The 24,026-nt window shown below is 36.1% G+C and overlaps 2 protein-coding genes across 2 annotated transcripts in view; one reads left to right on the plus strand and one right to left on the minus strand.

Moving 5' to 3' along the window:
- scaf6 (SR-related CTD associated factor 6) overlaps positions 1-11,820 on the minus strand; it is a 12,891-nt gene extending 1,071 nt beyond the window's left edge. The window contains exons 1-7 of the mRNA XM_011501335.1: positions 11,570-11,820; positions 10,508-10,678; positions 9,609-10,251; positions 9,450-9,521; positions 8,961-9,355; positions 5,257-5,728; positions 6-222 (exon numbers count right to left, since the gene is read on the minus strand). Coding sequence (XP_011499637.1) covers positions 6-222; positions 5,257-5,728; positions 8,961-9,355; positions 9,450-9,521; positions 9,609-10,251; positions 10,508-10,678; positions 11,570-11,588 — 1,989 coding nt within the window. The 5' untranslated portion in view covers positions 11,589-11,820. The remainder of the gene's footprint in view (positions 1-5; positions 223-5,256; positions 5,729-8,960; positions 9,356-9,449; positions 9,522-9,608; positions 10,252-10,507; positions 10,679-11,569) is intronic.
- A 4,537-nt stretch (positions 11,821-16,357) lies between these two features.
- dbo (Kelch-like protein diablo) lies at positions 16,358-22,457 on the plus strand. The gene is made up of 6 exons (XM_011501336.1): positions 16,358-16,569; positions 18,010-18,325; positions 19,860-20,216; positions 20,466-20,806; positions 20,928-21,270; positions 22,033-22,457. Exons 1-6 carry the CDS (start codon positions 16,373-16,375, stop codon positions 22,222-22,224), a joined length of 1,746 nt encoding a protein of 581 aa, XP_011499638.1. The 5' UTR covers positions 16,358-16,372; the 3' UTR covers positions 22,225-22,457.
- The last annotated feature ends 1,569 nt before the right edge of the window (positions 22,458-24,026 follow it).

Genomic DNA, 24,026 nt, shown 5'->3' on the forward strand with positions numbered 1-24,026 from the left:
CTTCTCTTTCCCCGTGACCTGGATCTCGATCTCGATCTGCTTCGTGATTTGCTCTTATAACGTTTCTTTGGTGGACTCGGACTCTTTGAGCGCGGCCTGATTATGGGTGATGGCGATTTGGACTTTTGCCTCAAGCCGCACATTATATCCTCCTCTTTTCTCTTACGGGCGGCATTCTTAGCTCTGTAGTACTCGTAGAGTCCCAATTTTTCCCAACCGTCGCTAAAATAATCGTACAAGCAATTAACGCTCGATCATAACAATAAATTATCAATGATATTACAATTGTTCACTAAATGGTTAACACGATTAACTTGGCGCCCCTCGCGCAACATTGTACATTCTAATTTTGCATTTTACTGATATTCGCAAAAATGTAATAATATATTATGTTTAATAGTAACCCTGGACAATTTAGAAAAAGAAAAAAACAAACAATTTATATAATATTTATGTAATATAATCTGAAATAAATTTTAATATGTCTAAAAATTAATGTCTAAAAATATTCTTGTTGAAAATTTCAAAGCATAACCGCTTCTTCGATAAATATGTTAAACTTGTAGAAAAAATTAATTTTTATGTAGAAGCTTCAGATATAAATATATTCAAAGATTCTAATAAATATTATTAATAAATTAAATTTATAATTTGAGGCACGAAATCACTATAATAATGATTGAGATTTCATTGTATTTATTTTACGTTTATTTTATAGATTTACCTATAAAGAAAAATATACTTAATGTATTCCCAATGTTAATACGTGGAAAATCAATTTGTATATTTTGCCTTTTTTTTTTAATTTCGCATTTATTTTTAATATCATTATCAAAATATCCAATTAATTTTTACATTCAAATTAATAAAGATTTAAGAATTGTTATTATATACTTTCAAATAAAATTTTAAAACAAAACAAAATAATTATAAAATTAATATAATACGTTAAAAATAATTCTTATAAAAGTACATTTTCTTTATTCAAAACAAACTTAGTTTATTGTATTTAAACTCCTTGATTCTCCTCGAAATATACATATGCCGTTACATAAGAAGAATTCAATAAAGCCACGGAGGTGTTTTACTCGACCATATATCCAAGAAATCGAAACCGAGATTTTTCGACCTTGGAATAAAAAAAAAAAAGAAAAAAAAAAAAGTTATCCAATATAATATAATCAGAAAATGACATTTGATACTACTAACATTACGAAATAAAATAATCCATAGCACCGTTAGATATAAAAACAACGTGTCCAATATCGTTTATATAATTAATTTTAATAATCCTAGTCTTGATATACGTTTTATTACTAATAAAAGATTATTCTATGATTAAAATAGTTTTGTAATTTGCTGCGTATTAATACATTCATAAATACAATAATTTTTACCTAATCTCAATTTACTAAAAGATCAATGCCAAGATTGATTAAATAGTGAATTATTAATTATTCATTAGTCTATGATACTGACAATATGTAACGAACCAATCCAGAAATATTTAGTATCAAGTCAATTTTAATTATATTCTAACATCAATTCATAATAAAATGTAAGAATAAAATAATACGATGACTAATATTATTGATATAAGCAATAATAACAATGTAATCGACTACGAACTATAACATAAATATAATAGATTTCATAAATATTTAAAATACTTTAAATATACCAGTCTAATCTTAACGACAATTAGTTATAAATAAATTATTTATAAATACCACGAATTAACGTCCATAAAAATTATAGAAAGTAAAATAACAAAATTTTGAGTAATCTCATTTTTATGTATACATGAATACATCCAACTCTATTGAAGGAAAAGCCAAAAAGTTCAAAATATATTTTTGAAATTTTTAAAGTATTTACGTATCATTATTAATATTAAAATATTTGGACAAATTATTTCATATTATAATCCAATAATAGTACATTTAGAATATCAAAAGCTTGATTTAGCATTGATGAGTGAACTCGTTAATAATTGACGTACATTGGCTTACAGTCGATTTGTAAATGTATATTTAAAAATATTGTTATTATCGTTGTCTTTACCTAGTTACAACATTTTTAAATAATAAAATGTAAAGTAATACTATATTTAAATATATATATATTGTATTTTCTAATAATGCTATTTAATACGTATTTAAATATTAATTATACTTATTATAATTGAATAGCCACGACAAATTTTTCGATGAATTTATATAAAGTTTTAAGTTATTTGTCATTAAATAGATAAAACTACATAAGAATTTAGCGAAAATATGTTGACAAAGCTCTATAACGAGTTTTTAAGGCTCGGATTACTACGTAAAATGAAGCAAAACAGCCTTAATTAAATTCTAAAACATCATAATCAATTTCTACATTTAAGAAACGACTTAATGATTAATTGCTCTCTCCAATCATCCAATGTATATAATGCAATTAAATCAAGATTGGAAATTAGAAATTTATTATATTTCAATGTCACTGTCGACTTGTATCGACTTGTTGTCACTTATAAATCCTCCAATATTCTTTTTTTATAAACTCAATTATTAGTAACGCATTACTAAATCATTATTAATTAAATTTAATGAAAGTGAACCGTATTGTAAATTTGTCAATTTGTTTGTCTATAAATTAAAAACAAATAGCTTACACCTAATGTAGTTCTTACCAGTCATGTTTAACATATACCTAGATTCAGAACATTAAAAATAAATTTATTAACATGAAAAAAATCCACAGCATATTATAACTATATAAACTAACAATAAACTTTAATACCCATTAATTAATAATACAACCAAGAAAAATTTAAAAGAATTTTGTTTCAATGAGAGACAACTTTTGAATACAGCAACATGAATTTTTATTAGTTTGATCAATAACAATAAATTTACTGACCTTTCATGATTACGTATCAATGGCTCTGGACGATTCTCACTGTATTGACCCGATCTACACAGATAAGTCCAAGGACTTTTGATACTATAGATCATGAGTGATTAACTGGCATAATACAAAATATTGACTACATCTTAAAAGATTGCAATCTTTTTTAATCTCCAAAACGGTCATGGATAAATTCAGTTAAAAATTGATTTCTAAAATTACTAAATGTCATTATTAATGAACAGGTAAATAAAATTAGCAACGCGACTCGCAGTAATTGCTTTTTTTTCTCATTATTAGCAGTTATATAACTTGCCGTAAATTTATCCTACTAATCAAAATGTATTATATATAGCAAGAAATAAAATAAATATATCAATGTTCTTTTAAATAATGTTCAAATAGATACACGCAACTCCATAAAAATAATATGTTAGTTTCTTTTTTTTTCCATTCACGATATCTATTCACAAAAGAAATTAAAATAAAAATATATATTATGTTTAAGCAAATCGTTTAATTTATGCTTCACATATGAGAACAAATAGACTATTGACTCACGCACTTTAAAATAAAAAACAACATATAAATACATTTAAATGATCATATTTGCTTTTAAACCCTTGGCTTTGTATAAATTAAGAAAATTAAGATAACGGCAATCACAATAGACAATTTAATCAAATGATGATTAAAACTATTGATATAGATTTTTCTATCGATCGTTGTAGCATTTTTACTAAAAAACTCTTCTTCTATTAGTAAAATAAAAACTAGATAATATATGTTGTTGGAAACAACGTCATTGATTACACTGATATTTCTAAAAGGCCAATTACCAACTAATGGTATATTAGATTTGAAATTAATAGGGACAAAATAATAATGTACAGAGTTTTTTTAACGAAATTGTATAAAACATGTATAAAACATGAAAACAAATATTGAAAAATTTCATTTCCAGTTGTATATAATACTATTACGTTAGAGAATTACAATATCTCTAAGAATTTCAAAATAGAGATTTTTTTGAGATAATAAAAAATGTTATTTATACAATTATTTGATAATTATAAAAATTACAACATGAAAAAGGAATAACTCTATATATCAACAAATATAATTAATTGCTATATTTTAATATATATATATATATATATATATAAAACTAATTTCGTATGTTACGTCTAATTTGATTTATATGCGTTAGATTTCATTAAAATTACAATCTATGGTCTAACTTTTATAATTTACAAAATTAACTAGTAAGATAATATACCTCTCTGAATTAATAAAAAACAATACTTTTAGAAAAATAATATTTTCATACGCGATAGAAAAACTCGATTGTTCCCAAACATTTCACGTTATTTCAATAATCGCAAATTTTATCAACTTTTTAAAATATATAACGTTTAAATATTTATTTATAAATTAATAATCGTTCATACTGATATAATGATTGATATAATATTACTAAGCTGATTAATTGGAACTTTTCCATAAATATTTTTGTCCAATATAAATTCATAATTTCTTCTCTCTCGAATATAGGATTTTTAAATTATTTTAGGCAACTAATTAATTTAAATATTGTAATATTCTGGAGTTATAAAGTATGTATAAAACTCCATAAAAAATGTTCAAATTCGTGGATTTCTTAAAAATATAATCAATTTTTAATATACTTGTATCAGAAATACGATAATAATAATTTACATTTACATCTAAAACTTGATGTCATTGCTTCAAAATTTCTGAATAAAGTTTTGCCTTATTACCCAATTATGCATTATATTAAATTATATTACGGTATAGTTACAAAATAGTTAAGCCAATAAGATTTTACAAGAAAAGGATATCTATATATAATTTCATTGGCGAACCTTGACTAATCATCGCTATTTCTTATAAATAAATTCGAAAACTCTCTGTCATTAAAAATGTTTTCTAAAGCTTAGATGATGACTAAAGCGATATTATCACACGCATATGCGCAAAGAAGTGAAAACGTTAAAATTCCATTATAGAATATTATTAAGTCATAAGCAATAATCACAAACTGTCTGAGAATAGAATCTGAATAAACAGCCGTTCGATATTTAAACAAAAAATTTATACATCTCAAGGCAAATATGCTCCGTTTAAATGCACCATAATTTCTAAATGGCCAGAGCAGATTGTTCCAAGGCACATATTAAAACTTAATACTGATTAGACAATTAATAATACAATCAAATAAAAATGTATAGATTTTTGACGAGACTCGACGTAGACTTGGCGACAAGGGCTCGGTTGAATGAACGAGACGACTCTCTTGAACTCCAAACGAACCTCGGGGAACGACTGTCGCTAACTCACCTGTCCCTCGGCGAGTCGTGATTAGGCATCGCGTAGAAGGCCTCGACTGCGGCTATGAGCCTGTCGCTCGGAGGCGCCGGGGGCGGCAGCCTGATCGCATCCGGATCAAGGGGCTTGTACTCGAAGTCCTCGAGCTTGATGAGCGGCACCATAAGTCCAGCCGGCAGCTCGAAATAAGGCATGCTCGGCATGAGATCCTCCAGGCAGATCTCTTGGGCCATAAGCGGGGGTGGCTGTGGCGGTCCGAAGCCTGGCGGTGGTTTCGTAAAGTCCGGAAGCGGCAGGTGAGTGAACGGCTCACCCGCGGGACAAATGGGACCACCCGAGCTCGGGAGCACGTTCCAGCCCGGGGGCGGCTGGCTGAAATTCATATCGCTGGCGAGAGGTGGCGGCCCGGTCATGGGTGGGCCGCCGTGGCCCAGTGGGCCACCGTGGGGTGGCAGAGGCCCATGCTGGGGCGGCGGTCCGATACCTGCATTCAATTCTGTAATGAAAGATCGTGACGTAATGTATACTTGCGGTGCACCACTCGGCGCCAAGTGACTAGTTATGCCCCCCCCCCTCCCTCGTCATCATCCACCCATCGCAACCCAGCACCAACACTTAGTCGAAATACTTATATACGTTTGGGATAAAGTAAGGTAGAGCTATCGGACCAACATGAAATAGAAAATAAAAATAAAGCAATTGCTACATAATTTTCGATGTATTAATTACGTTAAATTCATTTATATATTTGACGCGACAATGTAAATCAATGTATTCTGTGATTTTTGTACAAACGTCAGTCGCTGCTCACATCAAATTATGCAGGACGTAATATGAGAAACTCTTAGCAACAATTGAAAAGTCAGTCGAACATGATCTCTTACTCAATTTAATTACAACTTGTATTGATTCATATTGATCATAATGCTTAATACCCACGATTAAGCGATCATGCAATAACGATTTAATTAGAGCTTAAATCAATTCTGCCTATTTATTATGCCATTGTTTTCGTTCGTCCTTGCTTTGGTAACTTCCAAGTACGTAATAGCAATTAATGTCGATATTTTCTCAAAAAAAAAAAAAAAAAAAAAAAAAAAAAAAAAAAAAAAAAAAAAAAAAAAACACCAGTAATGGTCGGTAATAATCCAAAAAGGTATCCAATATTGGCATTCATCCGTGGATTTGCCAGAGAGGTTTTTTAATACTCGAACTGGCAGGTTATAGCTTTGTTTAACGACGTATATGCGGCATGAGCAAGGCATGCCCACGTCGCAATTACATCCTTTCCCCCGAGAAAGTCCGATTCCACGTTCCCGCGATCCGTCGGACTCTCTCACAAAGGGGGAAAATATCCTCACCTCTGGGCGGTGGACCGTGTGGCGGAACTCCATGTGGAGGTACACCATGAGGCGGGGCCCCGTACGGCAGCGGACCTCCATGGGGCGAACCGGAGAGCGGCGGCCCCCTGTGCGGTGGATAATCCGCGTGCGGCATGCCACCGTGAGGCGGACTCGCATGAGGCGGCGGTCCCTGATGAGGACCGCCCGAGTGCGGTGGTGGCGGTCCTCCGTGATGGGGTGGCGGCGGGCCACCGTGCGAGGGCGGAGGCGCCCCGTAAGGCGGACCCCCGCCGTCGTGCGCTGATCCCTCGTGGCCCGGATGAGCCACGTGCTGGGGCACGGGCGAAGGGCCCGAGTGCGAGGGCGGCGGTCCCGAGTGTGGCGGACCGACGAGAGCCGGCACGTTTTGCTGACTCTGCAATGCGAGAAAAGTGGTAGAGTAGTGAGTGAGATGCGAGGCCACGAGCGGCTACGATGCGCGTCGCCCTTCCCCCATTATTTTCGGCACAATTGATAAGGACGCCGCAACGAGAATATTAACTGTCCGGCGCCCATCTTCGGCTCAGTTTTATTTCTGATGATTCCTAAGCATTGTATTGGCTAATTATAGACATGAATTTAAAGACCAAGTAGAGCAAGCAATGGCCTCTTTAATATTTAAGCGCTGGTAATAAATAATGCTAATTTTGCAATTGCGAAACGACTAGTTCAATAGGGACTTTGAATTTGCATTTCCGTATTATAATTAACCGATAAATTATTGATCTTAAAAGCTCGAGCGATAACGGCGAGCGGTAAGAAATTGAGCAATTTGTTAAATTTCAGCTACAGCTACTCTACGTTTCATTTTATTAATATCTCTAATGAAACTAGGCCGCTGCAGACGTAACATTTTGTCAAATTGATGTACATGTTTAATTGCACATTGGAATTCTGCATAAGAATTGATGAATATTTAAAAACCTTAAGTAATTTAATACGATAATAAAAATGCTTTAACTCGATTTATAAATAAAAAAACAAAAAAAAAAAACAAAAAAAAAACGGCTTGGTACCAGCAGTGCTCATTCAACAATTGAGTTATGCACTGAACAACCTGAGTTGTTGAGTCAGAACATACTAGGTTTACTGTCTCTAATTACAGTAGTAATCTAAAGTCAATTTTAATTATCAATAGAATGGTAAAACGCATCAGATTCTCTATCATTATTCATAATTATATTAATAATTATGATTTGAAATAAGTACCATTTGTGTGAAATATATGATGAGAGAATAAGGTGCAAATGACAAATGTTTTTACAATTTAAAAATCTCTAGAAACATTTTGTGTAATTAAAGTGAAAATCGTAATATTTGAATGTCGAATGCTTTTCGATATTTTTATTAATAAAAGACTAATTATAAAATATCATGATACTATTGTGCTCAAGGGACCTATTATTGACAATAATAGTGATTCTATATTTTCTATATTTTCATTAAAAATATTATGCCTATCAATGTCTATCCGATGTTTGGAATCTCCCATATATAACAAGCCATAATTATAGGTAAAAGTGTTTAAAATAAATCATGTCGATAGGAAATGCTTTTAATACATTCATCTCGCTTGTTGCATTGAAAATATTCAAATTATTGAAATTTTACATTTCGTAAATTTTTTAAACAATATTTAATTGTTTGCACATTACCTTAACTCTTAAGTATTAGTTATTGATTAAATATAATATAAATATTTTTTACATTCTTACTCTATACTATTGTATTACTATTACTCATAACGCACAATGTTTTAACGTTTATGCTTTTGAAATATGAGAAATAGTTAAATCATTCCGCATATAATATTATGAAACTTGTACTTTTTCAATATTCAGGTATGTCTAACCGTGAGACTTTTTGAAAAAAAATTTGATAAAATTAACACTTTTCGAGTTGCTTAAACAAGCAAAATTTGATGCTTAATTTAATATAAGAAATTTATAGCGATTTGAATACTAAAAACTTAAAAGTACTTCAATTTATGCATTAGTAAGTCCAACACTTACTAATTTATACTTTATAGACTGCATGGAGTTTATAATTATTATTTGAAAATGTTATTTAAAATTATTATTAAAAAAATAATGGCAAATTTAATTGTATGAATGTAAGTAGATCATTCTTAGGTATAATATATATTAAACATAGGTTCTTTTTAATTGCTTTTCAAATACGTTTACAAATACTTTTACGTAAATTTGTAAGAACAATATCATTTTCTTTATGATTATTTCCATCACCTTAATATCGCTAATAGAATTAAGAATGCGTAATGTACATGTTGTCGTTGCACAAAAGCACGAATAAGAAAGAAAAAAAACCATCAACTTACCATTGGAACGGGGGGTGGTGCCTTAAGTTGGCAATCAATGGCAATTTTTTGCTGTTCTATGTTTTGTATTTGTCTCATTGCATGGTTAACAAAAGCTTGATGCTGCGCTTGATAATTATCAAACGTTTGCTTAGTGGTAGCCGCAATGGATGAAATAGCATTGGCATGCTGTGTCATTACGCTAGCTTGATAATCCGACCACGATGAGCTTGGCTTCTTCAATTTATCTATTATGCCTTCCTCAAAATAATTAGTCCTCGATTCCCATAAACTTAGAAGTTTGTTTAATTTATTAAGTTGCTCCTCTGTAGCAGCCAGCGATGCGTTACAAAACATAGGCACCACAACACTCTCCATTGCTTTTCGCAAATCCAATGATTTTTTTCGAGCACTATTGAATATAGAAATTAAATAATAAATTATACAGGAATGAAAAATATAAAAATCTTAATTAGGCTTATCTACATGAAAACCCATTAACTTACCAATGATGCAACACATCATTTACCAGATAAATAATATGAAGTTTATGATTAAAACTCGTTTCCTGAATTACTCTAAAATTTAATGTATACATTTATACTAGGTACCATACATTTTATCAATTAGAAAAATTAAAATTGTCACATTTGAAAGCTATATACCTCTTAAGTAGATGCTCAGCAACTACTTGATTACTTTGTAATGTTGTAGAATTTTGAAGTATCCAAGCCTTGCCTGCGCTAATACTGTCCTTGGTACAGCTGTCAATGATGGGTTGAAGAACAGCATCAAAGCCAGCCAAGTCTGTATTAGTCGTTTGTGCATTAGTTTGTAGAGTGTTTTCCTGCGCTTGTCTCACAGCGTCCTCGACTCTTCCCTGTTGTTGAGCCATCAAAGCAGCGTGTTGCGCAGCTAAATTTTGTTCCGACTGTCTAACTTGGTCTTGAAGGGTCGTTTGCTGTGTCTGAAGATTGACCAATTCATTTTGTAGCCATCCTGGCGATCTGCCAATGGAATTTTGTTGCCCAGATAAATGTCCAGAACCAGAATTATGCGATCCTGATAAGTGTCCAGATCCAGAATTAGGCGGTGCAGATAGATGACCAGATCCCGTATTTGGTGGGCCTGATCCTAAAATGGTAGAGGGATTGCTGACCGGTCCCATATTTACTTGGACAGGGGTTAGACCATTATTCTGCGTCATGCCAACATTATTAACCGCTACCGACGGTGATTGCTGCTGCTGCGAAACGTTTAAACGTGGATCTGCATTTTGCATTGGATTTATTCCTTTTTGTTTTAAAACTGCAAACGAATGATGGTGAATTATTGCATGGGCTTAGAAGCTCAGTCAAAAAATTATATGTTAAGATTTATGCAACTCCAACTTCTTTTTCTCTCCGTTACAAATGATCCAATAATTGTCGACATCTCTTTATTATCTCTTATGTACATATTAACTCCCAATTATTCAATAATCTATCACCTTGGAAGTACCAAATTTATCCCTTCCCAAATAGTCTCAAATGACGTAGATGTAAAGACGATTTGTCCCACTTACTGGCTTGCTCTGTTGTCACTTTGTACTGGTAGTAGTTAAAGTAATCTCCACCAAACAGAAAGCTGAACTTAGGGTTGTCCTTCTGTTTATTTTTTGTCATTTGCTCAAACTCAGGGCCATTTCTTGCAACAAACTGCGCTAACTTATCTATGATGTTGCGCAATTCGGTATCTGTAGTGAAAATAAAAAATATTTTATTCAATGGCATTACTCGCTCGACAAACAATAGTTTTAGGGGTCCAAATCGTATACCTGACTTGAGTATCCTGTCAAGAGACTAAACTGTTTTAAAGCCACATAAAACAATTCAAAGCTTTATCATATACATTACCATTTCATTAGAATAATTATAATAATAAATTTCGTAATGCAAAGTCATAATGAGCATTAATCTAATTAGTTCGTGAATTAAATTTAATTTATAAAAGTTATGCTGCATTGGATATTCGCTTTATTTCGACAAATCTTTCTTGCTCTAACCTCAACCACGCACTGCCTCCCGATCTCTAGAACTTTAAAAATTATTAAATACCTTTAAAAGATTTATAAACATTGGCCAATGCATTAATATACGATGCGTTAAAAGCCGAACTATGCCTGACAAAACTCGAAAATCAAATTCCTCGTACACTAACCTTAAACTCGTATTGATCAGCAAATTGTGCGACTCCGAAAGCGGAATAAATTTTAAAAAATTCACAAACAGCCCGAATCGCATCAAAGCCACGATCGTCGCAATCTAACGCCTAAGTCCCTTCGATGCAAGATTTTGTCAAAATAACCTCGAAACCTCGTGCGACATCGATAACGCTCAGCGAAATCCCTGTTCATCTCGCAATTAAGTAAGGACGTTGAGTAAACCATAAATCAAAATAAAAAAGGCCACGGATTTCTCCAATTCATCGTGCATGCAAATAAGCCGAGGTAAACGCAATAATGCAGGATTAATAAAAGTCCAGCCTAAGAGAGTTATGAGGGAAATACAGGGAAATAAGTCCGGCGCGCAAAGGGGCATATAGCGCGTGTGTGTGTGTATACGAGCGGCGGGGATACGATGCTCACCTGCCGGCGCCTGGTCCATCTTTTCAACTTCGTCAACGCGTGTCTCCCCTCGATCTTTCGTATCGCCTCCTCGTACCGCCCATTAACGCGGCTTTTCCACCTTTGGATTAACTCCAAGTGCTCATACGCAGCTCGCAATTTTGCGATAAAGCACGAGCGTCAGCGACTAGATGCGCCCAGCGGCATTCGAGCGCGGACGACGTTCCTCCTCGGAAAACCAACTCTAAAGTCTAAACCGGCCCCAAGCCCAAGCCCCGCAAACAGTAAAGAATATACCTTTTTCCTACTATCTGCTTCACTCGCACTCACACTAGCACCTCTCTCACTCTCGCTCGGACTCTCATTCGTCCACTCGCTCTCGCTCTTTCTTTCGCTCCTCCGCCGCAGCTCGTCTCATACGAGCGACAAAGCCTATGTCGCGTGTTATACCGAGTTTATCCGAATTCAGCCGAAGAAGGCGTAGTACATACATCCGTATGTACGGAATAACTCATTGGTAATCGACCGTCAATGCGTTTGCTTCTCCTTACATCGAATTCTGACTAAATATCTCTTTTATTCATATTAGATGATTTTCCTTTAATATGACTCTCTGCAACACGACTCTCCCGCGATTTTTAATTAATCCCCAGCGATCGCTAAAAATAACGTAAAATTCATTGTGCTTGGCTACGCCCTATCAACGGCCTTTAGATGATAATTTGACAATGCAAAAACCATCGATGGCCAATCGTAGACCGCCTTATTTCATAATTTAATATCCAAAAAGCCCCATCTCCTTTACTCGATGCTCGCCACCCTGACCGTCTATCACTCACTCTCTCTCTCTCTCTCTCTCTCTCTCACACTCTCTCACTCTCTCACTCTCTCACTCTCTCACTCTCTCACTCTCACTCTCACTCTCTTTGTCTCTCTATCCATCTATCTATCTCTTTCTCTCTCGATCGATCGATAAAGCATGTGCATGTGCGTGTGCGTTCGATAAAATCTTTGTTTCGATATCTCCGCCTTCTTCGAAAGGACAACGAAAAGCATTCGAAATATTATTCCTCCAGCTCTTAATACCAACGATCCACTCGGTATTCCAAAATCTCAATAAATAATTAACAGCTGAATTTTGCGCCAAAGCGCGTCTTGGGGGGCTTTAAACTTTGGCGCCTCCCGCGTAACGACACGCCAAACGAATCGCGGATGTCGTCATAGAATTCGGCGCTGACGTCATGGCCGTCGGCGTCGCAGCAGCAGCAGCAGCAGCAGCAGCAGCAGCAGCAGCAGTAGTAGTAGCAACGGCGGCAACCTCTGCGCCATCGGCGAGAAAAAATCTAAGCTCCTGTTTACGATCATCTGGTCGGTGGAGCCCTCCCCCTAGCCCCAGCCCCCGGCCGATAAATTATTACATCCCGCGATACATGTACCGCCGCTCGTGGTGTGACTGGACACCCCACGTCCGCGCGCGCGCGCGCACGCATACGCACGCACGCACGCACGCACGCACGCACGCACGAATACACCCACGAGAGAGCGAAACTCGCGGCGGTCGCAAGGAGGTGCTGCTCGGTCGCGTGCCTACGAGAACTTGGAAAAGCCCTCAGTGTCCTGTAAGAAGGCTGTAGTGTGCGCGCGCTCGGTGGTGTCAACTCCAGCTAAACGACAATAAATATATCCTCGGTATCTCGTCCTCGCATCTCGTACATTATTACTACTACTACTACTACTACTCTTGCTGCTAATCCTGCTGCTACTGCTACTGCTAGTGTTACTGTTGCCGCTGCTGCTGTTGTTGGTGGTGCTGGTGGTGCTGGTGATGCTGGTGGTGCTGCTGCTACCTAGGCTATCTACATAGTTACTTGTATTTACATTGGCAGGGGGCTAAAGTGTGGGAAAATAGTCGAGTGTCGGGGAGGCAGCGCGCGTACGAGGTTAAATGTTCGTGAAAATGAAAGCTTCAGCTTGACGTAATTGTTGGGACGGGACGTGTGGCGGCGACGAGCGGCGACGAGCGACGACGAGGAGAAAGTCAACGAGGGACGCGCGTCGGCGTCGCCGTTGTCGAGATGCTTTGGGCTGACAATTGTTGAGGCGCCTCGGAACGACGATCCAGCCGAGCGTAAAAAGCGCCTCCTTAATAGTTATCCTCCTTTCTTCACTGGCTGGTTTTACAAAGTTTTAAAGGTCAGCAGCAATAGCAGCAGCAAGCTCTGCTCTTCCTGGTAATGTAATTGTAGGCATAAGGGGGCCCGCCGATATTCTTGTCCGACTCAGCGCTTGAGTGACAATGGGCCTTGAAACTCTCCGCTTTCACCTTGTGCTTGATTTTTATCTTTCTGATGAGTAAGCAGCTCCAGCCACATCCTCGTTGCGTCCCACTATTTATGTTTTGTTGAAAAACAATGCAGAAAATTTTTCCACTCGTTTGGGAATCGCTGGTGCTAACCTAGTGCTAATGCTAGTCGGCGATAGCTCTTTCTTTCCTCAAGCACTTTACGTTTTAATGAGCGTGTACCATCGTCGACCAACAAAGTTTATCGTGACATAATGCTATTAGCAGCTACACTGGCTTATTTATCACCGCTGTGGTATTCAAACCATTTTTATGTGTCTCTCGCTTTTGGATGATGGATAGTTAAAGGCTAATTGAACGATAATGTATCCGAGATCCACGAAACAGATAAGCTTCAATGGAGGAAATTTGATGGCCTAGAGGATGTGGTCAACTCTACCATTTCATCTAAGATTTCTTGTGCAATAGCGTTGCAAATGATTTGGAGAGATGATTGATTTCTTGTACCGGCTGTTCTAAACGAATGTCAATTTGGTTGGGGAAAAAATTTGTTTGAATTACAAAGCAATGACGCAAATACCATGATTAACTATGGATAAAAATGAAATATAAATTTTAAAAGGCGTAATCGACTTGACTCGTGCTTAGACTTGCATTGGAAATCTCGAATGCTCCATCGCCTTTTATTCGACTTATGCCCTAATTTTGTCCCAAGCCGTCCTTATTTATTCATCGAATAAATTGCCACATCGTAACATTAATAATAAATCAAATTGACATTATAGCACTCTTTTACCTTTACTTATGTTTCGCATCAAATTTACTATTTGTTTTTATTTTCCTCGAGTGGATTAAGCCTGTCAAGATGTATTGCAACAACACTTTATTATTTGTTTATTGCATAATCTCTGTAAAGCACATACTAAGCATTTTTATGATCAACTCTTCGATCGCAATGAAATTACTTGCTCGCTAATTTTTTATACACCTCAGTTATCATCCAGCTCCCTGAACTTTTGTATCAAATTTTCAATAACATTAAAGGTAACCAATACGCCACATTAAATCATTGATTAGATAATAATTTAGGGAACTACTGGTTTATTATTATTATTTATCCAAATTACTTTGTAATCAATTTTACCTGTATTTATTCAATATAATATAATAAGCTTGTCCTTCGTTCCAATACATTCGACTAACTAATTTCCAATAACCACTAATTGCTTTGATGAAATTTTAATTCACAACTGTTGGAATACTACTTGAAGCAAAAAATTAACTTAATTATTATTTTACTATGCATGAACAACATTAATGTATGTCATCTTATTTTTTTCATCTTTCAATATTTGATTTCAGTTAAACTTTCTGTCTGTCTGTCTGTCTGTCTCTCTCTCTCTCTCTCTCTCTCTCTCTGTGTTTATAGACGGTACATAATCGATACAAAAACTTTTGTCTCAAAATGTAGTTTTATCGACTGAATTTAATAATTATAATAATGAAATGTTCCATTTGTCTAAATAGAAGTTTGTCTAAATAGATGTCATTTTTTAATTTAACTAGAAAGTAAATTGAAATTGTTGGTAAATTTTCAATTATTTTCAATCTTTTCTTTTTATATGAATTTGACACAATAGTGTTGGGAGACATGTCATTCCAATAAATAGTTGCACTTAGAATATTGTTATATTTTTAAAATTAATACAATATAATCAAAGAAAATATGCCATTTTTTATTGTCAATTAGAAAATAAATATAAAAATTGTGTATTCATACATAACTATTGCAGAAACGAATAATTGAAATTGAAGGAGATATTTTAATAGGAAAAAAATGTTAGTTAATAATAATACGAGTTAATAGGCTTATGATTTTTCGTGTATAAAAAGTTCTGGTTTTTTAAAAAATCTCCGTCAATGTATATCGAATGTTTACAATTTCTATTTTACGTATACAAGCGAGAACCTCATCTTAAAATCCTTATTTAGAGAGTGAGAGTTAGAGAAGGAAAAAAGATTTCAACTTATAAATAGAAATATAAACTGAAGTGAAAATCGCTTCGTCGATAACACAGGATAAATCGATCGATTAAAAAAGCCCGTCAAATTAAGCAGGCCCTTGCGCTTATGCAAAAAATTGTTATCAGAGATAAGAAAAATGTGATGAGACCGTTAGAGGGAACGTAATAATAGCCAATTCTCTAGTTTCTCTAGTTTCTCTAGTTTCTCTAGTTTCGTTCACTTCAATAAAGTAAGCTATAAAGCGCAGGCAAAAAAAGCGCCAAATCAAATGGTTTATGGTTTGAGAGGCCGGAAGATGTGTTAAGCAAGCTTTATTGGCCATTTTGGTACATTTTAAGGATAAAAATGTTAATGTCGACGTCGCTTCTAACGTTCGATTAACGTTCCAGATAGATTCACTGTGGAGTTGGACGTCACCCCCGCTACGTCCCCAAGTAGCCGGGGTGACTCGAGGGGCGTCGGAGAGCGCGGATATCGGAGCCCAGCCCTCCCAGAAGATGGCTGAAATGGTCGTTGATCGCCCCCATTCACCAGCACGCCTCAGTCACACGTCCGAGAAGCATCCGCGGGCCACGCTGACGGAGCTCACCGTGCTGAGGAGGCACAGGGAGCTCTGCGACGTCGTCCTCAACGTCGGCTCGAGGAAGATATTCGCCCATCGTGTCATACTCTCGGCATGTAGTCCCTATTTCAGGTACGGATGCGACTATGGACGATAGGAGCCTTAAGGATATTTAACATCGGCCAATCGCTCTTTTGCGTGGCGGCGTTCGTTGCGAACGCAACGGCGAGGCTTTTTTTTCTTTCTTTCTTTCTTTCTTTCTTTCTTTCTTTCTTTCTTTCTTTCTTTCTTTCTTTCTTTCTTTCTTTCTTTCTTTCTTTCTTTCTTTCTTTCTTTCTTTCTTTCTTTCTTTCTTTCTTTCTTTCTTTCTTTCTTTCTTTCTTTCTTTCTTTCTTTCTTTCTTTCTTTCTTTCTTTCTTTCTTTCTTTCTTTCTTTCTTTCTTTCTTTCTTTCTTTCTTTCTTTCTTTCTTTCTTTCTTTCTTTCTTTCTTTCTTTCTTTCTTTCTTTCTTTCTTTCTTTCTTTCTTTCTTTCTTTCTTTCTTTCTTTCTTTCTTTCTTTCTTTCTTTCTTTCTTTCTTTCTTTCTTTCTTTCTTTCTTTCTTTCTTTCTTTCTTTCTTTCTTTCTTTCTTTCTTTCTTTCTTTCTTTCTTTCTTTCTTTCTTTCTTTCTTTCTTTCTTTCTTTCTTTCTTTCTTTCTTTCTTTCTTTCTTTCTTTCTTTCTTTCTTTCTTTCTTTCTTTCTTTCTTTCTTTCTTTCTTTCTTTCTTTCTTTCTTTCTTTCTTTCTTTACCGGAATATTTTCGATACTTTGAATTACACGGCGATTATCATTGCTTTATCAACATCAAACATTAACGCGGAGGATAAATTTTCGTCGATTATAATGACAACGAGTACTTCACGTGTATCGCTGAATAACAATATAAGCCTATTGGAAATTTAGTCGTGATCGCATAATTTGGCTAATAATTTTCTTATTTCATTTTTATTATTTAATGGTAATTTTAGTAATGGCATGTACACGTGGTGCGATGAATTTGGAAAATTAGGTGCTTAAAAGTTACCAAGTTCTGTAAACCGTTGACGTGCTTACAACGACTTTTTCTAAGACATATTATTATTGTCAATTTTTTAATACAAAATCGGTGGATGAAATTGTGGAAAAGAAATTTTCATAGGCCACTGTAGTTCTTATAGTTGTTGTAGTTTCTTAATTATAGAGAAATTAATATGAATTTTCTTAATTAACTTATTAGTTTGTCAATTTCATTTGCAGTTTTTCACTGCACAAGGCCCAATTAATTTCAAATTAAATGTGCACAGGATATAAAAAATTTTGCTTTTGACAATACAATTGCGTTCGCCGACGATTATAAAATAGCTGACACGGTTTAATTAATTCCTTTCGAATGTTACGAATCATAAAATCGCTTGGCAAGCAATCGATCGACTATCGATAATAAACGTAAATGCGACGGAGAATGCCCGACTTTGCCAACGAATGAAACAGCCGAGAATACGCGCGGCCGAACTTTCGTAAAATTTTGTAAAATTGGCGATTCTCGTTTCCAGAGCCATGTTCACGGGGGAATTGGCCGAGTCGCGTCAGACGGAGGTGACCATCCGTGACATCGATGAGATGGCGATGGAGTTGCTGATCGACTTTTGCTACACGTCGCATATAATCGTCGAGGAGGCGAATGTGCAGACCCTCCTGCCAGCAGCCTGTCTTCTCCAATTAACCGAAATCCAGGATATCTGCTGCGAGTTCCTGAAGCGTCAGCTCGACCCCTCGAATTGCCTAGGGATCAGGGCCTTCGCCGACACGCACTCCTGTCGCGAGCTCTTGCGAATCGCCGACAAGTTCACCCAGCACAACTTTCAGGAGGTGACTTTAACGCCGCTGAGCTTAGTAGTCGCTCGATCATACACTGGTTTTTCAATCCCCGACCTTGGCAATTGCCATCACATCGACGGCCCGGCCAACAATTATGTTAAACACTTTGTTTAAGAAAATATTGCATACTATGCGAATACTGCTGTGTATTCATAAAGCTTTTCTTTGTATTTTGTGCAATCTCATACCAAACGAAAACACTTGGTTTTTTTTTTAATGAGTTTCATTATTACGTTATGTTTCCAATGTGTTTTTAAATTTTAAATTGCATCTCATCAGCTAATTGTTACTTTGTAAAACATTTCGGTTAATTTACGCTTATCGGTAACGACCTGCCAAGTTATTTAACTGACAAAATTGTTAAACCAAACGTAAAATTATATTTGTTGTAGTGGATGGGGCTAGGGAGGGGGAGTGGACACACGTACACACGCGCGCGCGCGCACACACATATATATATATATATATATATATATATATATATATATGTACATGTACACATGTTGAAAACAAGAGATGGATATTTGTAAAATGATAAAAAGTTTTATTAATTATTCATTACATATAAATGTAGTCCAAATTAAAACTATAAATTATTTATTAATATCGACATCATATTTACATGATTTAAAAAATTACATTAGCAGCTATACTTCATTTTCATCCAATATTTATTAAGTTAAACGCGAAAAGTTTTCAATCAATTATTCAACACAGTCAATTAAAAATTCTAATGATTACTAGCTATGAGTAATTTCTATAAATTTGAATTACGTTTAATAATGTTAATGTTGGGAGGTTTTTGATAAAGGCATTTGTATAATAAATTCATTATTTTTTACTTTCTCTCCCTCTCTCTCTTTCTCTCTCTCTCAATATATATATATATATATATATATATATATATATATGTAATCACGAATATTTAATTTCGAGAAATTTTAAATTTATAAAAATTCTAAACGCATTTGGCAGAGTCAGATAATAATTTTGAGTCAACAATTATTTTGAACCTCGCGATTCTATAAAATATTAATGTAGCGAATAGCTTAATGCATTCGCTCATCAAAAATAAGGATATAAGTATACGCGCGGCTGTCATTTCGTACGCTTAAATGCTTATAAAAGCACGCGAAGTACAGCAGCAATAAATTTACGTAAAGCCTTTAATAATAGCTCTCGACCCGGTGCATAAAAGCGACGGCGGCCAACTTTCGATTAATACCGAACATTAAGTATATTCAAAATTATTGAAAATACATGGCGCGCTACTCCTAAACTTGCGTTAAAATCAATTTCGAGCTCACTTTGATAATCGTGTTAGTCGAATGTGTAGAGGTTAATAGTTGCTTAATGGCTACTATTATAGTCGTGTCGAGGCGATTGAAATGACAGGCAGAGTGGATTTTCAGTACAAACCCAAATCCGCTTGTCCATTTTTACAATTAGTAATAATAATAATAATTAACCGGCAAACGAATTTATCAGCTGCGCGACGAGCCTGACGGTTCATAAACGATTGTAGGTGATGGACAGCGAGGAGTTCCTCTTACTACCTGTCGGCCAACTCATCGACATTATTTCCTCGGACGAACTCAACGTGCGCACAGAGGAGCTGGTATTCAACGCGATGATGAATTGGATCAAGTACAACTTGAGCGAGCGACGGCAGCATCTCGCCCAGGTTCTCCAGCACGTGCGACTGCCCCTCCTTAGTCCGAAGTTTCTCGTGGGCACCGTCGGCTCGGATCTTCTTGTGCGCTCGGACGACACCTGCCGAGACCTCGTCGACGAAGCCAAGAATTACCTGCTCTTACCGCAGGAGAGGCCGCTCATGCAGGGTCCGAGGACTCGGCCGAGGAAGCCGACTAAGCGAGGAGAGGTACGTAGCTTCCTCGTTTCGCTCGATTATCCCTCGATTATAGATGATCGATGTGGCCGATGGAAGGACGATTGCCCAGACGTTCAACGACCACGTCCGCCGTAGTCCCGATTTTCGAAAGCAGAAATCGAACGAACGCAAAATAATCGAGGCATCGTCGTTATCACCATCATACAGTACTTCGTCACTAAGAATGTCGAAAGAGATTCGCCGCGGAAGAGATGAATGATGGACTCGATGATTTCGCAGGTGCTGTTCGCAGTGGGTGGCTGGTGTTCGGGCGACGCGATCGCAAGCGTGGAAAGATTCGATCCAAATACCGTCGACTGGAAGATGGTTGCGCCCATGAGCAAAAGGAGGTGCGGCGTCGGCGTGGCAGTGCTGAACGACCTGCTGTACGCAGTCGGCGGCCACGACGGGCAGAGTTACCTTAACAGCATCGAGAGGTACGATCCTCAGACGAATCAGTGGTCCTGCGATGTGGCACCCACGACGTCCTGCAGAACGAGCGTCGGAGTCGCTGTCCTCGACGAGCTGTTATATGCGGTGGGAGGCCAGGATGGCGTGCAATGTCTCAACCACGTTGAAAGGTCAGGCGAATTTCCTCATTGCCTCATTGCCAATCGACCTGTAGTAAATGGTGCCGGATAGTGGCACAGGAGGTGGATGAGGAAGAGGGTCACGATGGAATGAAAACGCGTGTCGTTGTAGGTACGATCCGAAGGAAAACAAGTGGTCGAAGGTATCGCCGATGGCGACGCGACGACTGGGTGTGGCCGTGGCCGTGCTCGGAGGTTATTTATACGCTATCGGCGGGTCCGATGGCCAGTCTCCACTTAACACGGTCGAACGTTACGACCCGAGGCAGAACAAGTGGTCCCAGGTGTCCCCGATGTCGACAAGGCGCAAACACCTGGGCTGCGCAGTATTTAATAATCTCATCTACGCGGTCGGCGGTAGGGACGACTGCATGGAGCTGTCTAGCGCCGAACGTTACAATCCCCACACGAATTCTTGGAGCCCAATTGTCGCTATGACCTCCAGACGAAGCGGGGTAAGTCGAGAGCCTCGATTATACTTGCTGATCGAGACCTTATTGCCGAAAAGTTGGACTTGTTTCATTTACAGTTTCTCATTCGCTTTTATTACCACGCCAAAGCCCGGATTCGAATAATTAAATGACGAATTCTTGGCGCATCGTCTCTATACTAATCCTATCAATTTTATTAATACCAGTGCCGACTAATTGCTTTAAAATCTCTTGTACCGCGTGCAGCAATTCGTTGCGAATCCTTCACCTCCATTAGCCTCCCGAAGCCTCCTCATTTTACACGAAATGCAATAGAATAAGTAGAGCGACGAAAGCTTACAAGACTTAAGAAACTACGAGGCTAGCAATTAACTGAGAGAAGCCTAACGAGTTTCTTTTACTATTCAAAATCCATTAGGTTTTAAAGATTTACACCAAATAATATTCCGCTAAACATTCAATACAACAGGCGAATGATGAAATTTTAACGATCTCATTTATTTGGATGATGTAAAATCGGATATTTTCTCACTTGGATCGTTAAAGATAAACTTATACAAATTAACGAACAATGATCATTAAAAAAAAAAAAAAAAAAAAAAAAAAAAAAAAAAACCCCAAAATCCCTCACTCGACATAATTGTCCCAGTGGCTGTAAAATAAAAGCCAGTCCTAGTAGTATCCCCAGTGGTATCATACAAGTAGCCATAAGTGAATTTGTATAAAAAAAAAAAAAAAAAAAAAAAAAAAAAAAAAAAACTGCGTGTAATAATAACTGCGTTGCAGGTGGGCTTAGCGGTTGTGAACGGCCAATTGTACGCGGTGGGCGGCTTCGACGGCACGGCCTACCTCAAGACGATCGAGGTCTACGACCCGGAGCAGAATCAGTGGCGGCTCTGTGGCTGCATGAACTATCGTCGCCTCGGCGGTGGCGTTGGCGTGATGCGCGCACCCCAGACGGAGAACTACATTTGGTAGCTCAGGCCCCCCACTTCAGCCACGACGATGGCTGAATGCACGACGCCTCTGACAACGCCGGTAACCCCAGTGACACCCGTGACGCCACCAGCGCCCATATCCGCACCTCATCAAGCGAACAATTCCAATACGAATACGAGGAAACGATATCGACGCTCCATGAGCATCATTTAATAGTGAATACCACGTGCACCTTCTTTCCGCAGCATCGACATCTTATTCTTCCCATGCCCCCCCCCCCTCTACTCCACACTGATCACGGACCTTCCGCCCGACCACACGACGAGCACTCGCGAATTCGCGCGCGCACGAGTACGTGCCGACGCGACGCCACATACGCTCGAGGACATGGAGTCTGTCGGAATTGCAAGCGAGCATCTGCGATAGAGCAGTTGGTTTATATGAAAGTCGTATCTCTTATTCATTACGAACACATTAACTTCGTATTACTATTCGTTGTTCTTTGACAATCATTTACTTAATTCAGACGGCTAAATGGAAAATGAGCATACGCTATCGAATAAATGAATGTGATTGATTTTATTTCAACTTTTTTTTTTTTTTTTAATTTTTAATTTTTAATTTTTAATATTTTATGTGTACTTTTTGACGCTTATGATTTTCTTATTAAAGAAGCAAACAAAATGAAAAATTTTGTTTATTATGTAATTTTCACAGTACAAGCCGATGTTAACTTAATTATTAATATCTAGATTGTCGGTTAAGTGGTTGTGTAAAATTAAATTACTCGCAGTACAAATTGTTGAAAGTAAGAGAAGAGCCGCTATGTAGATCAATTTATTATACAAACAAAAACAAAATTCATCCTTCTAAGCGATTGTAAAAATTTATTATTATGTTTATTCTCGTCATGTACAAATCAATTGCTCTTTGATTTGTACTCTTAGACCATTTTTCTTTTTCATTTTATTTGTCATTTCCATATCACATCATAATCAAATTGTTATTTAATGTTATTTTTTTCTTCTTGTATTTAAAAGGCTAATTAATTCAAATACTCGAAAGGTCAAAAAATATTAAAACATTTTCCTACAAATAGATTTGAAAGATTAAAAAATTAAGTATTAATAATAATTAATCCAATGGTAACATTCTTGGTCTTGAATCTCTCTTATTAATCTTAATTTTATTTATTTGAATTTCTTTTTATATATGTATATATATATATAACACATCGATAATTTTGTGTTACCTTAACATTATTCGCATAAGTATTATTCTAAAAAAAAATTATTTGTTAGTATTTTATAAACACGTATAGTGTACAATACTTAATTTGGTTTAACGCTCTTAAGTATTCGAGATGTTCCTGTATCATTTATAAAACTAAACTTAATATAAACGTTTAAAAAAAAATGTATTTACATATAATGACAAATATTTTAGAAACAAACGTACAAAGAAACATAGTGATGTTACATTTATAACTATATTATAAACGAGTTATTCGTGATCGCAAATACAAATGTCATAATTTCTCCAATTTCAGGTTCGCGATAAAATATTTTGCAACTGTGCTTTGAGACTTAAAAAAAAAACTAATACAATACTAAATTAATATGACGTCATTTTTTATGTGAAGAATTTGTAGGATCGTGACAGTTTATGCGTTCATACGTACATTTATAGTATTACATACTTTTTAATATCTCGCAAATTACATGTTTAATCTCATAAAGTTATAATTTTAATGTCCATTATTAAAAAAGAAAAGAAGGATCGAAGCTAATGAAATAAAATAATAGTCGGAAATAATAACGTTTAATATTACTGTTTATAAT

Source organism: Ceratosolen solmsi, unplaced genomic scaffold (genome assembly GCF_000503995.2).
Source record: "Ceratosolen solmsi marchali unplaced genomic scaffold, CerSol_1.0 scaffold3, whole genome shotgun sequence".
NCBI lineage: Eukaryota > Metazoa > Arthropoda > Insecta > Hymenoptera > Agaonidae > Ceratosolen > Ceratosolen solmsi.